Source organism: Megascapheus bottae, chromosome X, assembly GCF_031878675.1.
Source record: "Megascapheus bottae isolate mThoBot1 chromosome X, mThoBot2.hap1, whole genome shotgun sequence".
NCBI classification, from domain to species: domain Eukaryota; kingdom Metazoa; phylum Chordata; class Mammalia; order Rodentia; family Geomyidae; genus Megascapheus; species Megascapheus bottae.
The window spans coordinates 73611161-73636645 of NC_143547.1; the positions used below are offsets into that span (position 1 = coordinate 73611161).

General features: G+C 37.0%; 1 protein-coding gene across 2 annotated transcripts in view; it reads right to left on the reverse strand.

Annotated features, from left to right (window-relative positions):
* Positions 1–5270: 5270 nt before the first annotated feature.
* Ammecr1 (AMMECR nuclear protein 1) overlaps positions 5271–25485 on the reverse strand; it is a 134897-nt gene continuing 114682 nt past the window's right edge. For both annotated transcript variants that reach the window (XM_090326034.1, XM_090326033.1), the window contains 3 exons: positions 13355–13445; positions 11706–11802; positions 5271–9595 (listed from right to left, as the gene is read on the reverse strand). In XM_090326034.1, coding sequence (XP_090182160.1) covers positions 9481–9595; positions 11706–11802; positions 13355–13445 — 303 coding nt within the window. In that variant the 3' untranslated portion in view covers positions 5271–9480. The remainder of the gene's footprint in view (positions 9596–11705; positions 11803–13354; positions 13446–25485) is intronic.

Here is a 25485-nt window from a genome sequence, read left to right on the forward strand (position 1 = left end):
AGGGGCACAGGCACTCAATAAATATTGATGGATCACATGGAGCCTGACATTTGGGAAGAAAAGGCCAAAAAAGGCTGTCATTTCATCAAATGACTGCTTCCCGAGGCCCTCAGAATAACTGGCAATGTTGGGGGCTCTGGCAATGGTTTGCACATTACCCTTTGAGATCTTGGGGTTCCATTAGCAATGTTCCAAGTTTCCATAAAGATGGAATCCAAAAACCACATGTGTTTGTGTTTAAATGCAGGCTATTTTAAAATCTGGAGAAGACACCTAACAATGTGTTACAACCAGAATGGCAACCAAAGACCCCCAGTGGGAAGGAAGCTTCCTCCTGAACTTTTTGTAAGCCTTGACTCCTTAGTTCAGAAGACTGTGACTTCATTAGCTTTTTACAATCTAGGTCTAGAATACCCACTGTCATAAAATTGAATGAGTAACATCTCCCTTTTCCCTGAGGAAATCAAGAACTTGCGGTTACCCAGCCATGTCAAAAAACAGAAAAAAAACAGTTTGGGGACTAGATCTGAAACTACCCATTACATTTTTTTTCATGGTGCTGGGGTTTGAATTCAGGGCTTTACTAGGCAGGTACTACTATTTGAGACACATTCATACTCTCTTCCACTCTTATTTTTCAGACAGGGTTTATGTTTTTGTTCATGGTCAGCCTCAGACTATGGTCCTCCTGCCTATATGCACATATCTAGGACTACAGACATGTGTCATTATCTCTGGCTTATTTCCTCAGATAAGGGGTATGTCTCCTTAACATTTTGCTAGGTTGGCCTCAAACCATAATTCTCCCATCTGCACCTCCCCTGTAGCTGCTATTACAGTGTAAGACACCATGCCTGATTCAATTAAAATTTCTCGATAGTCTTAAAACAGCTGTGTATGCTTAATGGTTATATGCAGCTGGTATACATTTGTACTTTATAGCAATGAGGTACTGCTTTTAATTTAATCTTTTTAATATAATGAGGTGTCAGCTCAGAGTTTGATTTAAAAACAAGAGAACTCCTTTTTCCATCATGAAAGGAGACTTCTGGGTGAAAAAATTACCTTCATTTTGTGACCTGGACATGTCCTGTTAGAAATGGAGCTAAGTCAAGTATGTCACAAGGGGATTCAGTGCATCTACTACTCAGCTGCAGCTTGCAAACATAGAGGGCACATTCCATTTCACCCTGTTGAACTACGTGATCATTATTATTTATTTAGACGCCTGCCACCAGAAATCTGGCTGGGTTCATTTAAACACACATTATGTTTTAAACAATGTGTTCAAACACACGTGTGGGTGTCTATGTGTGTGCGCACACACAAGCGTGCATGCACCAGTACTGGGGCTTGAACTCAGGACCTTGCTCTCTTGCTCAGCATTTTCATTCACTGTCACGCTAAATCTCCAATTCCAGCTTTTTGTTGGCTAATTGGAGATGAGTCTTCAGTTGTCTCCTTGAGCTGGCTTAGAAGTGGACTATCAGATCACAGCCTCCTGGGTAGCTAGGATTATAGGCCTGAATCACTGGTGCCTGGTCATTTAAATGATTTTTGAGGTACATAGTACTGCTCTGAACACTACAGCTTTTTTTCCCCTGTAGTTTCAATTACCTGCAGTAAACCACACTCGAAAAATATTAAATGGAAAATTCTAGCAACCAATAATGCCTGAGTTTCAAATTGCATTTTTTTTGCCAGTCGTGGGGCTTGAACTCAGGGCCTGAGCATTGTCCTTGGAATTTTTCTCAAGGCTCTACCACTTGAGCCATAGCACCACTTCCAGCTTTTTTTCTGCGTATGTGGTACCAAGCAATCGAACCGGGTCTTCGTGCACGCTAGGCAAGCACTCTACCACTACGCCAAACTCCTGGCCCTTGAATTGCATATTGTTTTGAGTAGTATGTTTAAGTGTCAGACCATTCCCACACCCTCCTTCTCAGGATGAGAATCACTGCTCTTGTTTAGTGTAGCCACACTTTATATGTGATCACATGTGATTCACTTGGAAGTTGTCTCAGCAATTGGATTGACAGTTTCAGTATCAAATTGCTTGTGTTCAAGTAACATTTTACTTAATAATGGTCACAAACTGCAAAAGTAGTGACATTAACAATTTTATTAGTTTGATATGTTTTTATCATTATTGCCTTTAGTATCTAATTGTGCTTAAGTTACAATTTATAATTATAGTTTATAAATAGGGCTGGGTACAATGACTCATACCTGTAATTCTAGCTGCTCAGGAGGCAGAGATGGGATGATCATGGTACAAGGTCAGACTGGGGAAAAGTTAGTGAGATCCAATCACAATAAAACAAGCCAGGCATGGGCCTATCAGTCTGGCTACGAGCATGAGTCAGGAGGTAGGAGGATCATTATCTGAGGTTAGCCCTGTTCAAAAATTCAAGGTCCTACCTGAAAAGCAACCTAAAATGGACAAAAATGACTGGAAGTATTGTTAAAGTAGAATAGTGCCTGGGATGCAAGTGTAAGACTCTGAACTCAAACCCTATTACCAACCCCCAAAATTATATCATAGGTGTATATACAGGGAAACAGTGTACATGTAGGGTTTTGAACTAGCTGGGGTTGGGGCATACATAGGGAGGATTGAAATGTAACCTAAACAGGACACTAACAGGTGATTGTTTGGGGGAATGGTAGCAGGCACTGAAACTAGAGCCTCATACATGTTGAGCAATGCTCCACTACTGACCCTTCCTTCAGCCCTAAAGAGACCCTTTTTTTTGGCTAGTCCTGGGCTTGAGCTCAGGGCCTGAGCCCTGTCCTTGGACTTTCTCAAGGCTAGAGCTCTACCACTTGAGCCTCAGCACCACTTCCAGCTTTTTTTCTATGCATGTGGTACCGAGGAGTCAAACCCGGGTCTTCCTGCATGCTAGGCAAGCACTCAACCACCAGGCCAAACTCCCAGCCCCTAAAGAGCCACTTTGAAGCTAATTGAAAGGACCTCCAGGATATCGAAACAAAAGCCATATAACGAATGATTGTTGTCCTTAATGTACTATGTTGTCTCTCATCTCCTTTGTTGTCCCTTGGTTATCTCATATTGTTATAGTATCTCACTTTGTTATCTGATATATTGAATTTATTTGTATTTGGTTATTTGAAATTTGATAGGGAAGGGGGGAAAACCAAGATGGTGGGGAGTGTGTGGGGGGGAGGGAAATGGGTACCAAGACATGTGAAAGGGTATCAATGTACGTGAATTAATGCACCTTCTATCTGGCAAATATCATGTAACCCTTTTACTAATTACAATAAAAAAATGCAAAAAAATAAACAAAGTCCTAAAGATGAATTGAGGAGGTAGACTAGCTTCTCAGAAGCACTACTATCAAGTTTCAGTCTGGAACATGAGATTGTGCCACAAGGGCTGGCTGTATGGCCTTTTAATGAAGTAGCTGAAATCAGTTTAACAAAGGCTTTACCTGAGCTGCATTCATTCTCTCATTCAGTTTTTTTCCTCTTGGAAGTGAAAAGTTTGGCCAGATGGGAAGCTATTAGTTTACCCAACCCAAACCCACACTGGTTTCAGCTCTTACAGTCAAGAGCTACGGAAAGTAGGAGGAGCCATTCTGAGCGGGCAGCTAGTCATTCACCAGCTAGCCCAGCTGGTGACTCTAAGCACTTTCTCTAGCTCACAGGGTTGACCCAATGGCCCACCTATAGATAGGAGCTGCCTCCTCCCACATAGCGATGCTGGCACTCTGAAGCAGTAATGCTATTCAAAAAATGTCCAGTGGGGCATGAAATCTAAAGAGGAAGTGCTAAAACTAGGAAGAATTTAGGTAGGTGGAATGTGATTAGTTCAGCTCTATCCAGACCATTGAATTCTCCACTAATGTTATTTAAAAGCATGCTGTGGGATTGTTAAATTATGTCATTCCACCTGAGCCTATTAATATCATCTAAATGATCAAAAACTCTAATGTCCCATTAAATGCCATTGATAAAACTGAGCAAACCCTGAGCATGACCACTAATCACAACAGTCCTCTAGGGTCCAAGATGGTATGATTTTTAGCAACCACGATTGACAGTAGCACATGACACAAAATTCATATGGTTCCAGGCTTTGGGCCTATGGAATAGAGAAAGTATCCTGTACATATTCAACTAGCAACTAATCCACAAGTGTGCATGAGTTAATGGGACCCAACAAATGACTTAGAAAAAGCCAAAAGTGTTTCAACAGTGTCCTTCATAGCTTTCCTGCAAAAAGTGCAGATCCTGCAGAAAGAGCAGAGAACAACTTTTTTTTTAATATCTTGTTACTGGCCTTAGAAAGTCAGTAGCATCAGTTTCCCTATCTCCCCCTCAGACCTCTCCTCTAATCTAGAAGTATCAGCTAAATGAGGGGGGTGGAGAGAGTAATCTGGGATTGGTAAAATAGGTGACATTCAGTTGAAGTATGTGGTAATGGCTGGTGATGGAAAGTGTATAATCTTTCCGTGGTAACACTTGGACATTTTTGGAATGTTCTTTCCTACATTCAGAGAAGATAAGGTTCTTTAATGACAAAAGAAGAAGTTCCAACATTATCAGGTGCTCTGGTGGATAGCAAATCACTTGTCCAGCAGTAGCTCACCAAGGGGAAACACCTAATAACAGATGACTGATTTGGAAAACAGCCAAAGCAGGCTTAGGTCTGGCTAAATTCCTACTGGAACCTATTTTATGCTTGCCTCAGATCCTTGGCCAGGTTAGATAGGCCAAATCGATGTTAATCAACATCACTAAGCCCAGTACTAAGGGCTAGGCACAAGGATGACATCTGCCAATCATATTGTGGGGAACAGCTGCAGCCAAGCAACCTTTACTCAAAAACTATTTGGAACTAAATCCATTAGTTCCTATCTATGCTATTTTAGAATCTTCTGTTAACGTTTTACTAAGAAGTGCTGATGAGACCAACATCCACTATAAGAATGGTAAAATAAAAAACCAAGAAGCCAGGTGCAGCAGCTCACAGCTGCAACCCTACCTACTCAGAAGACAGATCAGGAGATCACAGTTTGAAGCCAGGAAGGGCAGGAAATCCCATGCGACTCTTCCCTCCAAATAACCACCAGAAAACCAGAAATGGCCCTGTGGCTCAGAGTGGTAGAGAACTAGCCTTGAGCAAAAAAGCTCATGGACAGCACCCAGACCTTGAGTTCAAGCCCCACAACTGCTCAAAACAAACAACAAACAATAACTTGGTTTTTTAACATTTTATTGAGTAAATGATTTTAAAGGTAATAACAATAGTGTCAAAACTACTACAATATCTTTCCACAGCCATACCTTACAGACCCACATAAACCTTATATATTTTTTGCACATTTTTAATACTTTAAAGCCATACATGTCATATAAAATGCCCATTTCCGATAGTTTCTTCAAACTATTAAGCAATTAAATGTGGAAGGAAGGAGGACCTAGTTATATGTGAAGGGGATTTGGGGTAATCTGTGATCTTACTGTAATCAAAAGACAGGTTACTAAGAAAGAAGGAAAAGAAGAGCTACTCCAGGTAGCTTTTTGCTCAGTACAGTCCCACCAATAACTCCATATGCTGGTGACTGATTCAACATAATTCTGGGGAACATATAAAACACTAAAATAACTTAGAAACTAGATCCAAATATTTCAAAAGTAATCAACTTTGATATACAAAAGCAGTCAGAGGTGGTTACAAAAGTTTTATTTTCTCAGTGCATCTATGTACCAGCGCAGTTTACTGGGTCCAGAGCAAAATAAAAGGTTCTTTTTTTTTCTGAAACAGTCATAAAAAAACAAGGAAAACATACCTTTGTATATAAAGAATCAATGCTGGTCTTAAGAATAATGTAATCAGAAACCCTTAAATTGAGAGGCACACAATGGGTTTCCACTTTTAAAAAATAAAAGGAAAGTCACCAGTTTATTTAAATGGAGGAGGTGTTCACACCCCTCAAAAAAAGTTCATTCAATTTAACATCACTAGCAAAAATCACTTAGAAACTGTACAAAAATAAAAAAATTGAACACATGTAATCCTGCAAGGTTTTTGTAAGGACTGGAAGGCAGGCTTTTGGAGCAGCATTTGGGCATGGCTAGGGGCTTCTTTGGTTTGATCTAACACACATAAGAGATGGAACCTATTCCAGATGACAGTTTCAAATTTCCTGCACATTTGAAGACAAGAGGCCAGTATACAAACTTCCGGTGTGCTGGGCATTGAGACCATATGCACTTCACTGAAAACTTCACAACTGCTTTAAGTGGAGTGAGGGAACAGAGCAAGCTTTGTACTTCCTCCATCATTTTCACTGACCTCTCAAGGTAGGGGGAGACAAGAGAGGGCAGTAGCACATTCTCTGAGCAATCAGAAGGCCACTTGAGGGGTGTGGGAGGGGGCAATTGTTCCTTTAGAATCTGGTACCTGGCTGACTTTAAGAACAAGAAAACCCTTCCAGAATTGGAAGCCTTTTGCTACATTACCAAAAAAAAAAAAACAAAAAACAAAAAAAAAACACACATACTATTTTTCCAAGAGGAAAAAATACCTAGTTACATTGGAAAACAGAAAACTTAAGTGTAACTAGTTAACATTTACAAGGGGCTATGTAAACTTTGTGCTACTCAATATGAAGTTCAAGTATTACTTCTGAGCTGTTTAAAGATCACTGAACTTATACGATATTCCGGTGAGTAAGAGTGCAATTCACATTTGTGTTTCTCAACAAATAAACCACAACTGGCTAGAACACAACCTGTGCAATTAGAATGTTTGTCCAAGTTAAAGACACATGCTACGTAGTTCCACATGTTCAAAGTTAAGTTAAACCACATATTTAACAGCTTTGTAATATACAACAAAGGTGAAAGGGTCTAGCATTTGTTTGAAACACACCTTTACAGTTTGTATAACACCCTTTACACTACAAAATCTTTTAGTCAACAGCTACTTAGACACAAAAAATATGCATTGTGCATCAACTTGAATACAAAAGGAGACAAAACTATCCTTTTTCCCCCAAGCCATGGTGGGAAATATTGCTGACCTCGTCCTTCGAAGCCTGCAGGATGGTTATATCTTCAGTATAACATTATTACACTGGTATGAAAATCTATATAATATCTGCATATATCAAGAATTTTAAAAAATCTGATATGATTTTAGAGTCCGCATGACCAGTCACGTGACTTGCTCAAGATTGATTAGCACCGTTAAATACATAAATACACATATATGTGTGTATGTATGTGTAAGTAATATGTATACATACACACATGTATCTGTGTGATAGATCTTTTCTTTAAAAAAAAAAAACAATTTCTAACCATAAGCTCACCCAGGATGAGGAGCCTTCTGAACTGATGAGATGATAGTTAAGATGGATTTCACAATAATATTGGTCTACATCTATTTTGTCTCTCTTCAGTTTGTTATATTTACCTTTTTTTGCAGCAAACAGTATCATTCAGCTTGTGCTCAGTTTCCCTATAAGGGCAAAAAAGTTTCTCTATAAGGTAGCCTCTTGTTTATATAATGAATGACTAATCTATTCCAAAATACTCCCAAGAAGAAATGACTGCATTCTGAAATCCTTTCTTGTAAAGTGGAACTGGCTACCTAGATTGCATTTCAGGCTATCTAGCAATTGGCTTCTTAGTTAAGGCATCTTAACTGAAAATGGTTGTTTCAATAATGGATGCTGTGGATGAAAGAACACTACCAAACTTCTAAGAACTCTCATCAAACAGTAAAGTAGTGTGCTCTGCTCCAGTGGCAAGCAGAAGGTATTCAGCCGACTAGCTCAGAAACTAGAAAAAGGATTTTGAATCCTGAATTAGCAGTCTGTTACTTGTCACAGCAACTATATGTATAAGCTACATCATTTCAATATTCAGACATTTCTTACAGTTTTAGAATATATATTCTGCAGTATATTTTTTATCATTTGATACACCAATTTCCTGTTTGAAAAAATTATATACTTTTCCCAAATATATATCTATATATCTATATATTACCATAAAGTCAAGGTTATCTTTCTCCAAAGTTATCTATGATTTTTTTCCTGGGGATATACATACAGACCTTCTGTTGACATCACTAATTCCTTCTTATACTCATCATGGGAAGACTAGCCCTACATATGGACTAGGCTTTTAACTTATAGCATAACTGAATGCCAACTCCATCCTTATAGGTATGACAACATTTTATCAACAAAGTAAATGTGTTTCTATTCAAAGTGTGTAGTGTAGAAAGAGATTCAAACTATCTTTTAAGATCTCTGAAACTCTGGTATTGTCTCCATGGCAAGCAAACATATTTGAAATCATGGTATATATGAACTTTTGTTTCACTATATTATCTTTACCATGTCTTTAGACGGTAGTGACAACTGTCTCTGGCCAATTGTTACTTCCAGAAATCTAAACCTAACAAATTTAACTTAATAGAAAATAGACAAATGTCTTTTGGTTATTTGCTCAAAATAATTTTTCAGCTAAAAAAATACATTGAGTAAGGAATTTGTCTAATCTCTTGTTTCCCACATAGAAACAGTAACTTTTATAAGAATATTTCTCTACATTGCCTTTTTGAATCCCTCTTAACTTTAATTATAGTCTTCTCAAAGGCACTAAGTTCTGTATGTGTTTTCTTCCTAATATTCGCTGCTCTTCAAAATGATTTTTGTACCATATTTGAAAGGTAGTTGAAAAGTACTTTCTTAAAACAGTGATTTAGTTTGTGAATTGATTCTATAAAGGGACGAGGCAGTCTTTCCTATCTATGACAACCAGCATAGTAGGCATAAATGGTTCTTATTCTCTGTGACAAGCCCTATCACGTATCTTTAAATGTTTGTTACTAGGACTAACGTTCTTATATTTTAACCATAGGAAAAATATATTCTTCAGGAATTATGACCTAAATATGAAGCTGTCATAGCAAAGGGAATTTTAGGCAAATTCAAGAGTAATATACAAATACCTGAATTTGATACGAATTATTCCCAAACCCATCTATCAAAAAATAACTCTCTTACTGAGGAAAACTTACTAAAGACAAATCTAAAAAGACCCTTAAAAACTGCACAGTCTTCCATCCACAGTCAAAAGAAGGTGGGAAGGAAGGAAGAAAAGGTAAGGATGAAAGGCAACAAAGAGAGAAACCTGTTTGAGATAGCAAAGCAAAATTCTATCTAACATTGTAAGAAAAGAAAATTCCAAAAGTTATACATGATGCTGCAAAAAAACCAATGCTTAAAAAATAAGAAAACAAGATCTTAACAAATGCCACTTTCCTACCCGTTACCATGATGATCTTAAATGATGATGTTGAAGCTTCACCATGGCAACGGAAACTATCATCATAAAATGGTACAGTAAAAGAGATAGCTAGACCAAGAAGGTGTAGGGTCTCCTGGGAAGAGGTCTGCAGAGAGGCCCAATGACTGGTTGTGCGGCTCAGTGTCAGGAATAATGGTTGTATGGCGGAAGTGGATGCCCAATGCCATTTTGGAAGTGATGATGCTGGCGATGAGCAAGGTATTCAGCATAACTCAAGGTCATCTTTTCACTACGGTACCTAAAAGAAAATCAGGGAAAAGTTAACATCAAGAAATAGATGATACTTCTCATTGGGAAACAAGAAGCATAGAGAGAAGCAGTGATGTCCCAAGGTCATATCACCAGTAAGTACCAAAGCTGAGATCACAACACAGGAATCCAAACTCTGAGTCTAGGATTCTTTCCACTCCTTGTTTAAATTTTCTAGAAAATTCAATATTCCTTTAGTCCTAGTTTGCTAACATTCACTTGAGTATCTTCTATCTTTCCCCCCATTTATCATTCCTTCTTGTCCACATATAATTAAGTAATAGCTGTTCTTACTGCTAGTTCCAGAACCCCTTCTTTGCCCCAAATCTAGCTTTCTTTTCATTGAAAGTAGTTTCTGACTTCAATCCCCTTCTCACATTATCTTCTGGCCACGTGTGTCTGCTACTCTTCTTCCATACACAGCTGTCAGAAGGCAGCTTGATTGTATCTGGTCTTTCCTAGTGTTTTTGAAGCTCTCTGGTTCCATGGATTCTTTCATGCCTCTCAGATGGCTTCTTAGCCATCTCAGATCTGCTCCCTTCCACTCTTATCTCTTTGCTTCTCTTTATTGGATTTTCCTAGTTTCTATCTTTACTTAGTTGACTTTATATTTTGTCCCTCTCAGAGAATCTAATCCTTATAGCTTTAGCTATAATCTCTTAAGATGAACCAAAGGCATCATCTGTTAGTTATAAGTTATGCACTTCCCCATTTTTAGTGACCTACTAGACATTCCTAGGAGTACTTTAAATCCAGAACTGAAATATAAGTCTAAGTCTCCTTTTGCCATCCCTATGTACCTTCAAGGGATAACCTTGGTCTCTGTTATCTAGATGAAAATTTTGACCTCTTTATTTCTAGATGATAACCAAGTCTTGCTACTTTGTCCATAATATCTGCCCTAGGCTTTCTTCCCATTTGACTGCCCTCCACTGAACCTCATTTGAATTGTTGCCACAGACACTTCCATGACAGCAGTGTTTCTTAGCTAATTTTCCTGTTGCAATAATATACTTCCCCAAATCTATCTGATTTAAAACTCTACAGCTGCTATCAAATGTCTAGTCTGGACTGCCAGATCCAACTTGCCTTCTAGGCCATATTTTCCTCGAATACTGTATTTTATATGTGCACCGAAGACTAAGACCCAGTAGGATTATTTCACATTGCTTAAGACTTGCTTTTTGTACTTTGCCACCTACATGCCTTGATTCAACATCGGGAAATCCCCTTTCCTCCCTCGCCTTCTGGCCGTCAGCTATTCTACCCACTCTTCAAGCCCAGCTCTCAATCCACCTCCTCTTTGAAACCTTCTGTTACTTCTCTACTTCTTCCTGGAATTCCTCTTTCTTAGCTTTACAATCTTAAATCATCTATCATATTCTGCCTTATAGTAATAGTGATTTTTGCACATGCCCTTCTATTTTCCCCAACTATAAACTCTGGAGAGCAGAAATAGAGGCATTTTCGAACTTGTAACTGTTCAGAGCTGAGAATAGTACATTTTTAGACTATAGGCACTCAATACAGTTGTCTAGAACTGAAATAAATGGAAACAGCATCCCGTTTTCCTAAAATGTTTGATGGTTTCTTTTTAAAGTAAGAATCCCTATTATTCCATGCTGAAATTTATTTAGTATTCAGGTTTAGCTCAACTGTGTTTTTCAACAAGCTTTCATGGTAGTCTTCGATCACTGCCAAAATTCTAAGGTTAAATTCAAATTCAAAGACTGCTTATCAGAATCCTGGGGTTCTTTTAGGCAATGTAAAAATCTAGCAGAATAGCTAATTCTGGTGCTTTCTCTAGTAAGGTAGTCTAAAGTCTCAGAGGGCTTGTTGGTACAAGGCCAGAGTAATCACACAGAGTTAAAGATGGGCTCATACAAGCTTTACTGCCAAGTAAAGTCCCATTATATTCATCTTCAGTATGTCCTTGCCTACTTTTCTACTGTTTCATAAAAGGAAAGTAAGTACAGTTAGAGAGACCAAAGATATAGAAGGGTTATAAAGCATATACTTGGAAATATACTTGGTTAGCTTTATTTATGTGAGAAGGCATATACTTGGTTAGTTGTATGTGAGAAAATGTCTTCATGTACCTGGTCAGTTTTATGGTTTTCCTGAATTCATTAGTAATTGGAGCTTTGTATCCTCCTTTCCTCAGTAAGGAGTCTATAGTCTGAATGTGGTCCCATCCTGTAAAGAGTTGATCAGATAAAATAGCAGTTAAGTACAAATCACAAGTACCTTTGGTTAAATACAAAATGAGTTTGTGGAGGTCAGCTAAAACTGTCTCCAAATGCCATCAACACCTTTGGTCCTAAAAACAATCATAGAGAACAACTAAAATTTCATCCTACACAGAAGCAGGTTCATCACCACACATTTAATAATTGCTATCCATAATATCTAACAACATTGGTTTCCAGATCTCAACCACATTTGAAGGCAAGGAGTCTAGGAGATGGGCCATGACTATCTCCTATCTCTGTAACAAACCATAACTACTATATTCTTCCTAACAGTGACATCTTCAAGAGATGTCTCTATAATAACTGAGTCTTATTTAGGACTTGAATACTACTATATGGTAATTTCTAGTCTTAATGGTATCTTTTTAATTACAAAATCAATCAATTATATTTGTATGCAATGCTCAAGGGCATTTTTATTGGTTCAGATATAGATGGTAACCACATTTATGTATGCTTTATGAAGTCAATAATACTGCAGGATTAAAACATTTCCTAGAGCAGCCCAAATAAATTTTACATGACCATTGTAAGTGCTTACTTTCTTAGCTGGGAATTTAATAAGGATAAATTTTAGTATTATGTTTCTCACATTTATATGAACAAACGTAGGCAAACCAAATTTTAAATGCTTTCTGGTGAGAAGAAGAGCTCTATAAGACAAAAGATATTCCTTTCAGTTAATATGAGACAAGAATTTAGTAGCTGCTAGAAAAGACAAAAAGACTATAGAGCGAAGTTTGTGTTGGTTCATACAGATTTGTGCTATATCCATGTAATAGGAGAATGTCTATTCATTAGTGAGTACCAAGCATATAAAACAATATTACTTCACCTACTCACAATGACCTTTGTCCTAATGGAAAACCTACAGTTTCAGTATTAGTGGAATGAGTAATGGCAGCCACCTAAGATACTGACAATGGCAATGGCTGGCTGTTGAGCTAGACTTGTTCATGCCATAAGAATACTTGCAGAGGGGTTGGGAGTTTGGCCTAGTGGTAGAGTGCTTGCCTAACATGCATGAAGATCCAAGTTTGGTTCCTCAGTACAACATATATACCAAAAAAAGAGCCAGAAATGGTGCTGTGGCTCAAGTGGTAGAGCTTCAACCTTGAGAAAGCCCAATGACAGTGCTCAAGCCCTGAGTTCAAACCCCAGGACTGGCCAAAAAAATGATGTTTAAAAAAAAAAGAATACTTGCAGAATAGTGGAATATATGAAAACAGAATTTCAGATTAGTAGCAAATCAACAACTACGTAAGTCCCAAGTTTCATAAATGTTTGCCTTTGTTCAAAACTTCAGTGTAGATATTCTGCATCAGTGTAAGTCACTGATTTGAAAGACACTGCAGTGGCAGTGATAAAAGAGTCACTTCTTGCAATTTGACATTGATCAATGATCAGACAGAACTGCAAGGTCAGATATTGCATTTCAATTCGTCAATTTGTTTAAATTCTTCATCAGAGCATATGAAATAAAGTTCAACAATGACCTTGCTCCTTTGCAACCTCCGGTAGGTAGGTGGCGGTGCGTTTTGATCCTTTTTCATTGATGAACTCTATTCTAATGCCATGTACACCCACCTGAAAGAAATTGGCAGTTTTATTAGTACAATCTTCTTCATAAAAACAGAAAAGGTTATAATTTAATTTCAAGAGACTGCAGTTTTTCCTTTCCCCTTGATTTTAGAAGTGCATAACAGTTTTCTCTTTTCAAAGCTTTGGCTTTGGGTTGGTGAGCAACTATGATGTTCAATGGAGACTAAAAATATTGACTTATATGTGCCCAATGTGTGTGGGGCTATGCTATTGCAGTGAGAAAACTCGAACATCCATTATGAGGTTGTGCCACAGCTGGTGGCAAGGATCCTGCTCCAACCCCCAGATAATGACCAGTGACATTAAGGAGCTAGACAAGGTCAACTGACTTCAAAGAGAGACCAAGTAAGCATCTTGTTTTGAAGGCCACTCACCAAATCAGATTACATCCAAAATTTCTTGTGCTTACCTCTCCCAAAGTGTCTAGCCCCATTCAAACTTTGACTTGTATATAGGCAAGTAAAAAGTATTAGAGGAGACTGAGAAAAAACAAGAAAACCAACAATTGGACATCAAACTGTATTAGTGAATTTAAGAGCATGACTCACTGTGCAACAGGGCATTTTTACTGTCTTTCTATTATCTTAGCCTAGAAACAAACCTGTTTATTTTGAGAAATGTGAAACAAATTTTCCATGATCGCTCAAAAGGTAGCCTTCTGAGGAAATGTGGACAATGTCTTGACAATGTTTTTTGACAATGTTTTTTTTTTAAAAGCAAGGTGTTTTCTTTAGTGTACAATGAAAACAAACCTGTCCTTTCCCTTCATATCTCACATTGACTAGCACACAAAGCTAAAGAAAGATTTAAAATTCTTAACTTCTTTGCCAGAATAGTAACAAAAATGCAATCTTCTAAGTACAATGGCTCTATTCCTTTCTCCCAAATCTGTGGCTGCCTAAGCTCAACAGTTTGCAAGTAGAGTATCAGGCTGTTCAAGGTCCTAGAGGGCAGATGTAAGAGCAGGTGAACATTACTCACTAGAAGGGAGGATTGTTTTCAGAACAGGTGAGTGAAATCACAGACCTTATCCTTTCTATATATATGGATGTAAAAGTATTAACGAGGAAAACAGGTTACTTAAAACCTTTTGCTGTGTCTATTCTTAGCCTGAAAATTTCCAGATTTTCCTAGAATAAAATGTTCTCTGGGAAATCCAATTCACTGTTTCCTTGCACCTTCACCCTATCTATCCATTACAGCCTGTCAGATCTTCTAAGTGTACTGTTTTGTATTAGAGCCTATCTCTGTGGCTATTCTTCTATCTATTTAATATCAATATTTTTATGAATTTTCTTTTGCTAAAAATGCACCCAGGGCAACTGTTTAACACAACAAAATTTCCCAGACACTGTGGGAAATGACTGTGGAGAGCTGAGAAGTCTGAGTGCTTAGCTCTCTGGCATTTGCAAAACAAAGGGCATCTACTAATCTCCCCAGTGGCTGACATAGCACTGAGGTAATGACAAATTAGCAATACTTTCTGTCTCCTGACTTCCTGATCAGTTACTTTGAAATTATTTTCTTGGACAGTATCAGATTCTTTATAATTTGTTTTTTAAAATCCACAGTAGAAGCAATTTATACTCCATCATTCATTGGAGTGAATTTTGAATTTTCAACTCCATTTAGCAAAAGAATCTGTCATGTTTAAATTGGAAAGAAATTCAGTGTTTATTAAGATGTCAAGTCAAAAAACCGTGAGAAAAAGATTTTATCCCTATCACTGAGGTGAGAATGTCAGACGAATTCAATAGGACTGTGTTGGTGGGGAGTGGGGAAGTGGCCCAGAGGTTATCAGAATTGCAGGGGTTTTAGGCTTCAGCAAGTATAGTTTGGGAAAGGAATAACTCCCCAAGTGATTTTTCTCCTTGTTGTACTAGATAGCCCTAATAACTAGCCCATCTCTGACAAACAATGGGTATTGGGGAAAATAATTTAGGCAAATGGAGGGGTAATTTAGACACATAAATCTTTTCTTCATAGGAGTACATTCTGTGTTCTTCAACAAAATGTCAGCGATTTTAAAGCCTAGTAATTTACCAATTAAAAAGGCTAAGACTAATTGTATGGTCTGTGAATTACAAATCAATAAAGCTATTTATATGAAGTTAGATCAAAATCAAAAGTACATGCTGAACAAAAACAAAAATTAATCACAAATTGGATTGCCTCTTTTACACTTGTATTATGAGAAGCCTCCTCCATCAAATATGATTTAAAAATCAAAATTCTCCTATTGAGTGCATTAACAACTTATTTTTCTGTGTTCCCCTGATCCTGAACAACTGAAAGCCTCTGTAAGTATAGAAATTTGGGGCTTTGTAAAACTAAAACTAGTGTGGTTCTTTTTTTTTCCAAATAGTAGAATCAGAATGATAATACGATTCTTAACAGAATCTAAGTATAATTGTTTTGTATCACCTGTTGAGCAACAGCATTTTCTTTACCCTTACTGCCACCAAACCATTACAGTTACAATCAAGCCAACAGAATAGAAAATGGTTGTCACGTGCTGTAGAAAATGACCAATTCTGGGCAAACTGGAAATCACTGGCTTTGCAAATTCAGTCATTTGCACTAAATGAGCACCAAAACAGAATGTATATTGTGTCAGGGAAGCATATGTCACAGCTGCAACTCCAAAATGTAACTTCATACATAATAACTGAATTCTCCCTTTGACAGATTAGATGTCCAACAGCTTCCCAAGAGGCAAAAGTATAGTAGCAGCTATCAACTAGATAAGTGGTTAGCTATCTAGCGACGAGCTGGGATTCTTTGAAGGAAATATGCTCTAAAACTCTACCAGAGTAACCTTGTATTTTTAACGACAAATGGACAAGATCTAGAAAAACGATGTCAGCAAATATATTCCTACATAATCCTACCACTAACTAAAGTACACCCAAGTGAGCAAAACTTGTAGACTTGCAAATCTAGCCTAAGAGAGTCCATAGGTTATTTTCAAAATTAGAAGGTCTGAGAAAAAAATGCTTTCAGAGTCCATCAGCTATAATAATACTGCTTTAATCAAGACTGTACTTTTGCTAAGCAGAGCTATGAATCAACTCAAATGGTGGTAAATTAAATGTAGGACTTATAGATAAGAGGATATGGAATTAAGAGCTCTGTGTGTGCTGAGAGAATATTAAGACCAGTTTAACAGATTCCTATTTCATGCTAAAAAGAAAGTCATATTTTTGTGGAACCATTCCATAGCAAATGATTTTTTTAATTTTTTTATTGTAATTAATAAAAGGGTTACATGATATTTGCCAGATAGAAGGTGCATTAATTCACATACATTGATACCCTTTCACATGTCTTGGTACCCATTATTCTTCCCCCAACCCCCCAGCAAATGATTTTCATTAATGCTATTATACAATCTTTTGAGTATTTCTTTACATTTTTTGGAATGAATAAATACCAAGATTAATGTTAAGACCCTTAAATATATCTTGATTATTTTGGGCTTGATTATCCAGTTTGGGGGATTATGTTTCCCCATTCCACCTGGCCTCAGCTCCATCCTCTTTCCTCTCTTGTCCATTTTTCTATCTGTTCACTACTCTACCAGAGAGCACATGTGCACACAGGAATGAGATACATGCAAATTAATCAATTTTGCTACATAGCAAAAGGTTTGAGTAGAAGAGATTATAAATAATGGCCATAATGAAGCTTTGAGACTGTCTGCAGATTTCATTTATCCTTGCTATCTTTCCTCTTGTTATAAATGGGGCTTCAGTTAAAACTATTATCCCCTAATACAGTGACCCTCAACAGAAGAACATTAAAAATGTGCCCTCTTCTACCCCATTTCAATACACGATCCATATTATGCTCATCACAATTGCATAGTCAAAGCTTAATATACCCTACTTTGTCTATAAGGCAAGTGCTGGTCCTGCAATCTGCTAGCAATGCCACAAAAGAGTCTCACTTTTACTTGTGAGCCTAATCAGCAGGCTAACAATCTCAAGAGGTTGAAACGTGGGGAGGACAAAGAATCATCTGGCTAAAAGAAATAAATGTGAATAAAATGTGCTCTGGTTCATTTGAGTAGGCTCCATGCAGACCTTTGACCATTTGGGTCCATAATTACCTCCACAGTTGTGACTCTCAAAGCTAAATCTGTTTCTGATCATGTCCTTGCCAAAAGAAGGAATTTTTTTTTCTTAAGTAAAATTGTGTCTCAGCCAATGCCACAGGCAACCCCATCTTCCCCATTTTCAGGACCAAATTCTCGGTTTATCTGTAACAGTAAGGCTATAGTTCACTTTATTCATCTTCAGTGAATTCATCTTGAAAAATCATTAAAAAAATCCACGAGTTAAAGAATCAAAAGTGGTTTGATATGTCTTTCTGGAAGAAATCATTTGGCACAATATGTTTTGTAATTAATCACACAGCCAGTTACTGGCCATTCACATAGATAGGAATGACCTGCCAGACTCAATATGCTAGTTTCTCTGAACTTTAGGAAAGAACTCAGTTCCCAATGAGAGGAAGTAGGATATTTAGCATCCCCCTTGACCTTTTGAAGCTAGCATTGCTGAAGACAATCCTATGTGTTCACAAAACATCTCAGGGAACCACAAATGGAAACAAAATAGCATACTGGATAGTCCATAGAACTGACTCAGAGTCTGGTAGCTCTAATATTGTTAGTAGAAAAAATTGCAGGTAGGTGTTATTGCTCTGAAAACCACAAAAGTGTCTATGTAGGATGTTAACCTCTTGAACTTATCTTCCAGAACTTGCCCCAACCTAATTCAAACCTTGTTAAACTAGTGACTTCAATACATACGAGGAAAAGAAATTAAGCTTAGGCCTACTCCAAGTTTTACTTTTGAATAATAGTTCTTTGGGTAAGAAAATTTCAGAGTTAATTTTAGAGGCTTACAATAATTTGTTTAGAAACTAACCAATCCCTTTCCCTCAAACATGAGACTACAAAAAATCATTTAGACTGTATAGTATCTAAAGCTTCCCACCAAGTCCTTACAGTTGTGAATATTTCACTTCACCCTTCAATTTGAGAGGTAAGTCTGAAATTCTGCAAGTATCTAGAATTGGACCAAATTTATAGTCTAAAGTATTGCTGCAACTCCACTTTTTTTGACTTGGTAACTTTGACTTTTACTCTCGCAAACCATAAATGACTATACATATAAACTGTTTTGTTTGCAAAATTATGTAAGTTATAAATATTCTCTCTCTCTCTTTCTGTGTGTTTCTTCCTAGAGAAAATTTTTATCTTAATGACTTAAAATCTTTTTCTTGTGAACCAACTGAGATATCTCTAAGGACTACATTTTAGATTTTTATCTATTTTATGACAAATTCTTTTTGTCTCTTTATTGTAATTAATAGAAGGGTTATGGTTATATTCACCAGATAGAAGGATCATTACTTCATAGACACTGATACCCCTTCTCATGCTTTTGTCCCCATTTCCTTCCCCTACCCCCTCCCCTCATCTTGTTTTCCCATCTTCCCTTTCTAATTTCAAATAAGCAAATAAAAATATATACAATTTTATGACAAATTCTTATAATTATTTTTATGTACATACTTTGAGTTTTTTTTACAAGAAATATTAGAAACATAGATCAAAAGGGGTAATTGATTACAGACTCATCACTTGAACATAATAACCTTTTAACATATTTCACTATAAAAATGCTCATCATCCCCCTCAGCTGAGTTAGTTTTTCTTGTTATTTGTGAAAAGAACTGCAAAGGTCCTTGACCAAAATGCATGTGTTGCTCTGATCTAAGAGCCCAGCAAATTAGTCACCTTTAGCTAAGAAATTTAGTTCAGTCTCCATGGATGAAAATTCTTGGCTTTTGCAGTGCTTACCAAAGGCCTAATTAGTACCAATTTTGACTCATGTAGGAGACTTAGACATCTTGTCTATCAAGAAAGCAAGTCTGCCAATTTTTTCACAAAGGCCATTGAACAACAATCTGATAACATTTATTTTAACTAATAGCTGCCACACAGATTATAAAAACCTGAATTATATAATAATCAGCCCCTGTGAACTTTTAAAAATTATTAAAATGTTAAAGAAAGCTAAATGAAAACGTGCTTTGAAAAGCTATGAAGCCAAATATGTGTTTTTTTTTTTGCCAGTCCTGGGCTTGAGCTCAGGGCCTGAACACTGGCCTTGGACTTTCTCAAGGCTAGAGCTCTACCACTTGAGCCTCAGTACCACTTCCGGCTTTTTTTCTATGTATGTGGTACCGAGGAATTGAACCCGGGTCTTCATGCATGCTAGGCAAGCACTTTAACCACTAGGCCAAACTCCCGGCCCCTGCCAAATATGTTTATAAATCATTTACCATGACTGTGTTCATCCTGTACGCTTTTGCAAAGAACCAGTGATGGCTTAAAGTATAACTTAAGAATAAGTTCAATTCTCTGTAATGATTAATTATAATGAGAATTCTATAAAAATTAAACATCCTGAACTTCTCAAGTAAATTCAGGAAACACAGGTGATCTTTAAATAAAGAGCTTACTTTTCATTAAAAGTTACAAAAATGCATCCTACCAGCTTTGGCAAAAGGGAAAAAAAAGGAAGAAGGAAGAAAGTGATTTTACACACAAGAAAATCAAAGTAGGCCTAGCTGGGAATGTGGCTTAGTAGTAGAGTGCTTCCCAGCATGCATGAAGACCCGCGTTCAATTCCTCGGTACCACATGCATAGAAAAAAGTTGGAAGTGGTACTGTGGCTCAAGTGGTACAGAACTAGCCTTGAGGAAAGCCCAAGGACAGTGCTCAGGCCCTGATTTCAGTCACCAGGACTGGCAAAAAAAGTTACATGTGTGATGAATTTATGTAAATTAATCTTAGCAGGGTGCCACGGTTCATGTCTATAATCTATAATCCTAGCTAGTCAGGAGTCTAATATCTGAGGATCACAGTTTCAAGACAGCCAAGGTAGAAAAGTCTATGAGACCAAGAAAGCTGGGAATAGAGCTATGGCTCAAGTGGTAGAGTGCTATCTTTGAGTGGGGAGCAGGGTGGGGGAGTTGGAGAACTCAGGAATCATACTCAGGCTCTAAGTTAAAGCCCCAGGATTGGCACAAAATTTGTTTTTTAAGCAAAATTTCTTTTTAAAATAAATTAATCTTGATATCATGAAGAAGATAATAAAGGAAGCCCTGTAGTATATATTTTTGCAAAGTAAAGTATCCACTTGTAAAGTATATTTGTCTCATATTTACTTAAATATGTAATATGACATACACTAAGATACAGTAATAAAAGAGGCATTAATGGCTTAAAATATTTTTCTTCCTAGACAGAATTATTTTGTGGAAAAGAAATCTAGAAAGCATCATTATAAAATGGACTGTGCCGGAAGTGTGGCCTAGGGGTAGAGTGCTTGCCTAGCAGGCATGAAAACATGAGTTTAATTCCTTGGTACCACATACACAGAAAAAGCTGGAAGTGGTGCTGTGGCTCAAGTAGCAGAGTGCTAGCCTTGAGCAAAAATTGTCCAAGGACAATGCTCAGGCCCTGAGTTCACGCCCCAGGACTGGCAAAAAAAAAAAAAAAAAGACTATTTTTCACTTGTCTACATTTAACCTTGAAAATGGTCATTTTTAAAGCTAGAGTTCTGTTTAGGACTGCCAAATGGCTACTGGTAATCATTTAGATATAAAATGAAACCAAAGCCATTTTAGAGAAGGTAATCTGTCACAGAATAATATTCTGTTTGGAGTCCAGATCCCTTAGTTATGGCCTAGTCCAATTTTTTAGTTTCCAGATACAGTATCTGAAGTCCAGAAAGGTCACAGGGCTGGGAATTTGCAGTCAGCAACAGAAACTAACTCTCCTTGTTCCCCAAATTCAGCACTATTTTTATTAAAGTCTGGACACAATATAGATACACACATGCAAGCTGTAAAAAAACACACTGAGTGGAATGCAGGAAGGGAGAGAAGCCTGAGGATGGACTGACCTTCCCATTTCATTATGGGTACTAATGGCTAATAGACATTTTTAGGAACTACATCACCTTTAGAGAAGTCACTTTATTTTATAGTTTGTTTCTCCATTAATCTCCTCATACTTTGCTTTGTTGATGCATAGTATATTCTTTATATATGGCTACAAAAACTGTTAAATTAGAGCATCAAGACATAATCTAAATTACCCGAAATGGTATCTTACACACAAAAAAATCTAGATCTTGATACCCATATTTAAAAAATACTCAGGAGACTGAGACCTGAGGATTGTGGTTCAAAGCCAGTATGGGCACTAAAGACTCCTATCTACAAATTAATCTCTAGAAAATGGGAAGTGGGGCTTTGCTCAAGGGCAGGGCGGTACTTTGAGCTCAGGAGCTCAGGGACAGCACCCAGGCTCAGAGTCTAAGCCCCACGACCAACCGGCCCGCCTCAAAAAAAAAGTGGGACTCTTAAGGTAGAGTAGGGGTAAAATATGGTGAACATCATAGTTGGGAAAAAAATAACTAAGGGAGGAAACAGAACGTATACATATAACTAGAAGTCCTTTCACTTGGTGACTTTATGAGTCATGCTAACCATCTGTGTATGAATGGAAAGTCTGTTTCAGGGGTACATTAAAGAGGAGCTAAAACATGCAAACCTTTATGAAGGGAGAGAGTGTGAAAAGGAGAACATTAGCTTCTAAAATATATGAAAGATAATGATGGTAGCCAATTTATTCATCTCATCTGTTTATTCTCATGAAGGTTGTTACAAAAGATCCCTATTATTAACTGCAAGCAAATACGTCAGAAATGGAGCTGTGATTGCTCAAGAGGTGTGCATTAGGGATTGCTTTTAAAGTGAAGTGCAGCTCTCTGAGTGCCAGGCGTCCACAAGCCTCATGTACAATGACAGATGTTTGTATATGCAAGAGACAGAGTGAGACTAGGGATTTGGATGGAGTCTAGCTTTATAGTCCATGGACAGATTTTGGAATCACACAAAATTCCTGCTGTCCAGCACAATCCAACATGGGTATTGTATACCACTACAGAGAACAAATACTCTGTCATTGGACCATGAGGTCTTGCCCATGAAACAGCAATGTACACAAGTGACATATCAGATCTAGGGAGCTAGAGGAAAAATATCTTCAGATTTGTGAAAGTCATTAAAATCTATTGAAATATGATCTAAGCATCTAGTTTAAAATACAGAAAACATTTTTCTGTCATGTCTCCAAATGATCTCCTCTAAAGCTCAGAAGTAAAAGATGCCTGATTACAATTTAGAAAATATTTTGACTTCTGTCAGCAATGTGCTATATTAGCTTCTACAAATCATTGGTGGCATACTTGCCATACAAGTTCTTCTACAAACAAGAATCTTATTCATCCACATCATCCCAAAAATGAGCAGCTGTGAGATGACACACCTAGAATCACCCTGAAGTCTAACTCCACCCATTGTAATGTCACCAGTTATATATCCTTTTAGATGTTTGAAAAGAAGCATAGCTCCCAAAATGTTTCACTGTATTAATTCCAGGCTATATGCCATTTCTGAGATCTCCATCATGCTGCATGAGCTTCTTTCTAAAGCACTGTGTCTGTCAATCATCCTGTCATTCAGAATTAAGATAACACTGTCAATTGATGAACACAGAATAAAAGTAATATATTTTTGTGTTCTGATACAAAATAGACCATGTTGGATTTCTCCCTAGTGGGTAGTAATTTTTCTCATTTGATTATCATTTTAGGCCAATTTATCAGTTAATTATTTTCCCAATTATTCACTCTTCATCCTCATAATCACCAGAGAAATAAGCAGATCATGATGTAGGCATTGATCAGCAATTCTTGGGAAGGATGACACTCCCCCGATTTGTCCTTATGGCAAGATGTGTAGCTGGTAGTGTTATCTTTAATAATTACTCATTCCTTGAAAAGCTACCTATAGACACTATAGAACATACAGAGCATTAATTCAATACTGACTTGGAAACCATTTATCAACAATTTCTTGTATCAAAAAAGAATAATCACTCTAGTCCCTAAAACTAAGTCTAAAGTAAATCTTACATTCTTTCCTTAGTTTCATTATAAAACTTGAGACATATTCCCAAAGAGAGCTCCAAACAGATTGTGCTAAACTTAACCTTCAATGAACAAGACAGTAAGGTGGTAGCCAGCCCTGTGGCAGTCCATTTGTTTTCCTGATGATCTGAAAATTAAGTGACTATTACCACCAGTCATGTTTATCACTCTCATGACCACAAGGATGTCTCTCTTGTTAGTGAAGTTACCAACCTCTGTGTTTTAAGACTCTAGACTCTGTCCTCTTTCTGCTTTAGTCTGAGCATTTTTGTCACTAATTAGGAATTCTACTGCAGTAACACACTTTACCAGTGGGGGTCAAATCGCAAGCATACTTCCACAAGAAAAGCCCTATGATAAGAGTTTTCTGCTTGTGCAAAACATACTCATTATCTACCACTAACTTTAAAATTGTCTATTATAATTATGCAATGATATTGTTTTCTACTGTGGCATAAACATATATAAAACCCTTTATTACAGGTTGATATTAGATATTTATTGTGAATAGGATATAATATGGTGGGAAAAAGTTATGATTATTCTAATGAGAAATTTCTCAAAATGAAGTGTATACTTTTGTAATGTAGACTCATCAAAATAGAAAAAAATCATAGCATAATTTACATATAAATCACAAAGACTTCCAAATCTTTTCTTTTTTTCTTTTCTTTTTTGTTTTTGGCCAGTCCTGAGCTTGAGCTCAGGGCCTGAGCCCTGTCCTTGGACTTTCTCAAGGCTAGAGCTCTACCACTTGAGCCTCAGCACCACTTCTGGCTTTTTTCTATGCATGTGGTACTGAGGAATCGAACCCGGGTCTTCATGCACGCTAGGCAAGCACTCTACCACTAGGCCAAACTCCGGCCCCATCCAAATCTTTTAAATACTAACTGCATTGCACATGATCTCAGATATGTAACAGAATATGCAAATTTATTGATACAAAGACACAGATCAAGTATGGAGAGAAATACAGTTGTCCCCTTCACACCTGTTATAGGATATAAAAGTTTGAAGATGCACAAATCTCTTATATAAAATATTATGCTATTTGAAAATTACCTACATACGTTACACCATATATATTAAATTATTTCTAGATTATTTACAAAATATATACATTATAAATGCTATGTAAATAGTTATATTAGATTGTGTGGGAAATAATAAGACAAAATGTATCTACATATTCAATATAGATGTTATATTTTTTTCAAATAATTTCCATCCACAGTTGGGTCCATGTATGGAGAATTCAGAGAATGAATTCTGTCTGTACTCTAAAATGTTAAAAAGTAATTACATAATAATACGATCATTATGAATGGCTTGCATTTCTTTATACTTTTTGAATATCTAAATTTTCTTCTTCAGTAAGTTATTATTACTATGGATGTTCAGTGTGAGTATGTGTGTGTGTGTGTGTAAATTTATTTCCCATTTTTAAAAACTCTGATAATATAGCTAAAACTTAAAATTTGCCAAGTAATTTTCTGCAGGGAGCAGTTTATGAGGAAGGTTTTCACTATGAAACCCTAAGGTGGCCTTAAACTCACCATCTTCTTGCCTCTATGTCCCAAGTTCTGGGCTCACAAATATGTGCTATCATAACTGGTCCTCATTTTAAAGCATGTAAATGCATTATATCCATTCAAAGTATTGTACAACTACCACCACTCACTAATTTCAGGACTATTTTATCACTGTAAATGGAAACTCTATGTCCAGTAAGCAGTCACTTTCCATTTCATCCCTCAAACCCTAGAGATCATGAATCTGCTTTCTCTCTCTATGGATAAGCCAATGCTGGCATAGTTTGTATGAACAGAGTCAGAGAATATATGGCCTTTGATTCTGCTTTCTTTCACTCAACATAATTTTCCCAAAGTTTATTCATGTTCTAGTGTGCATTAGTACTTAAATTCTTATGACTGTATAATATTCAG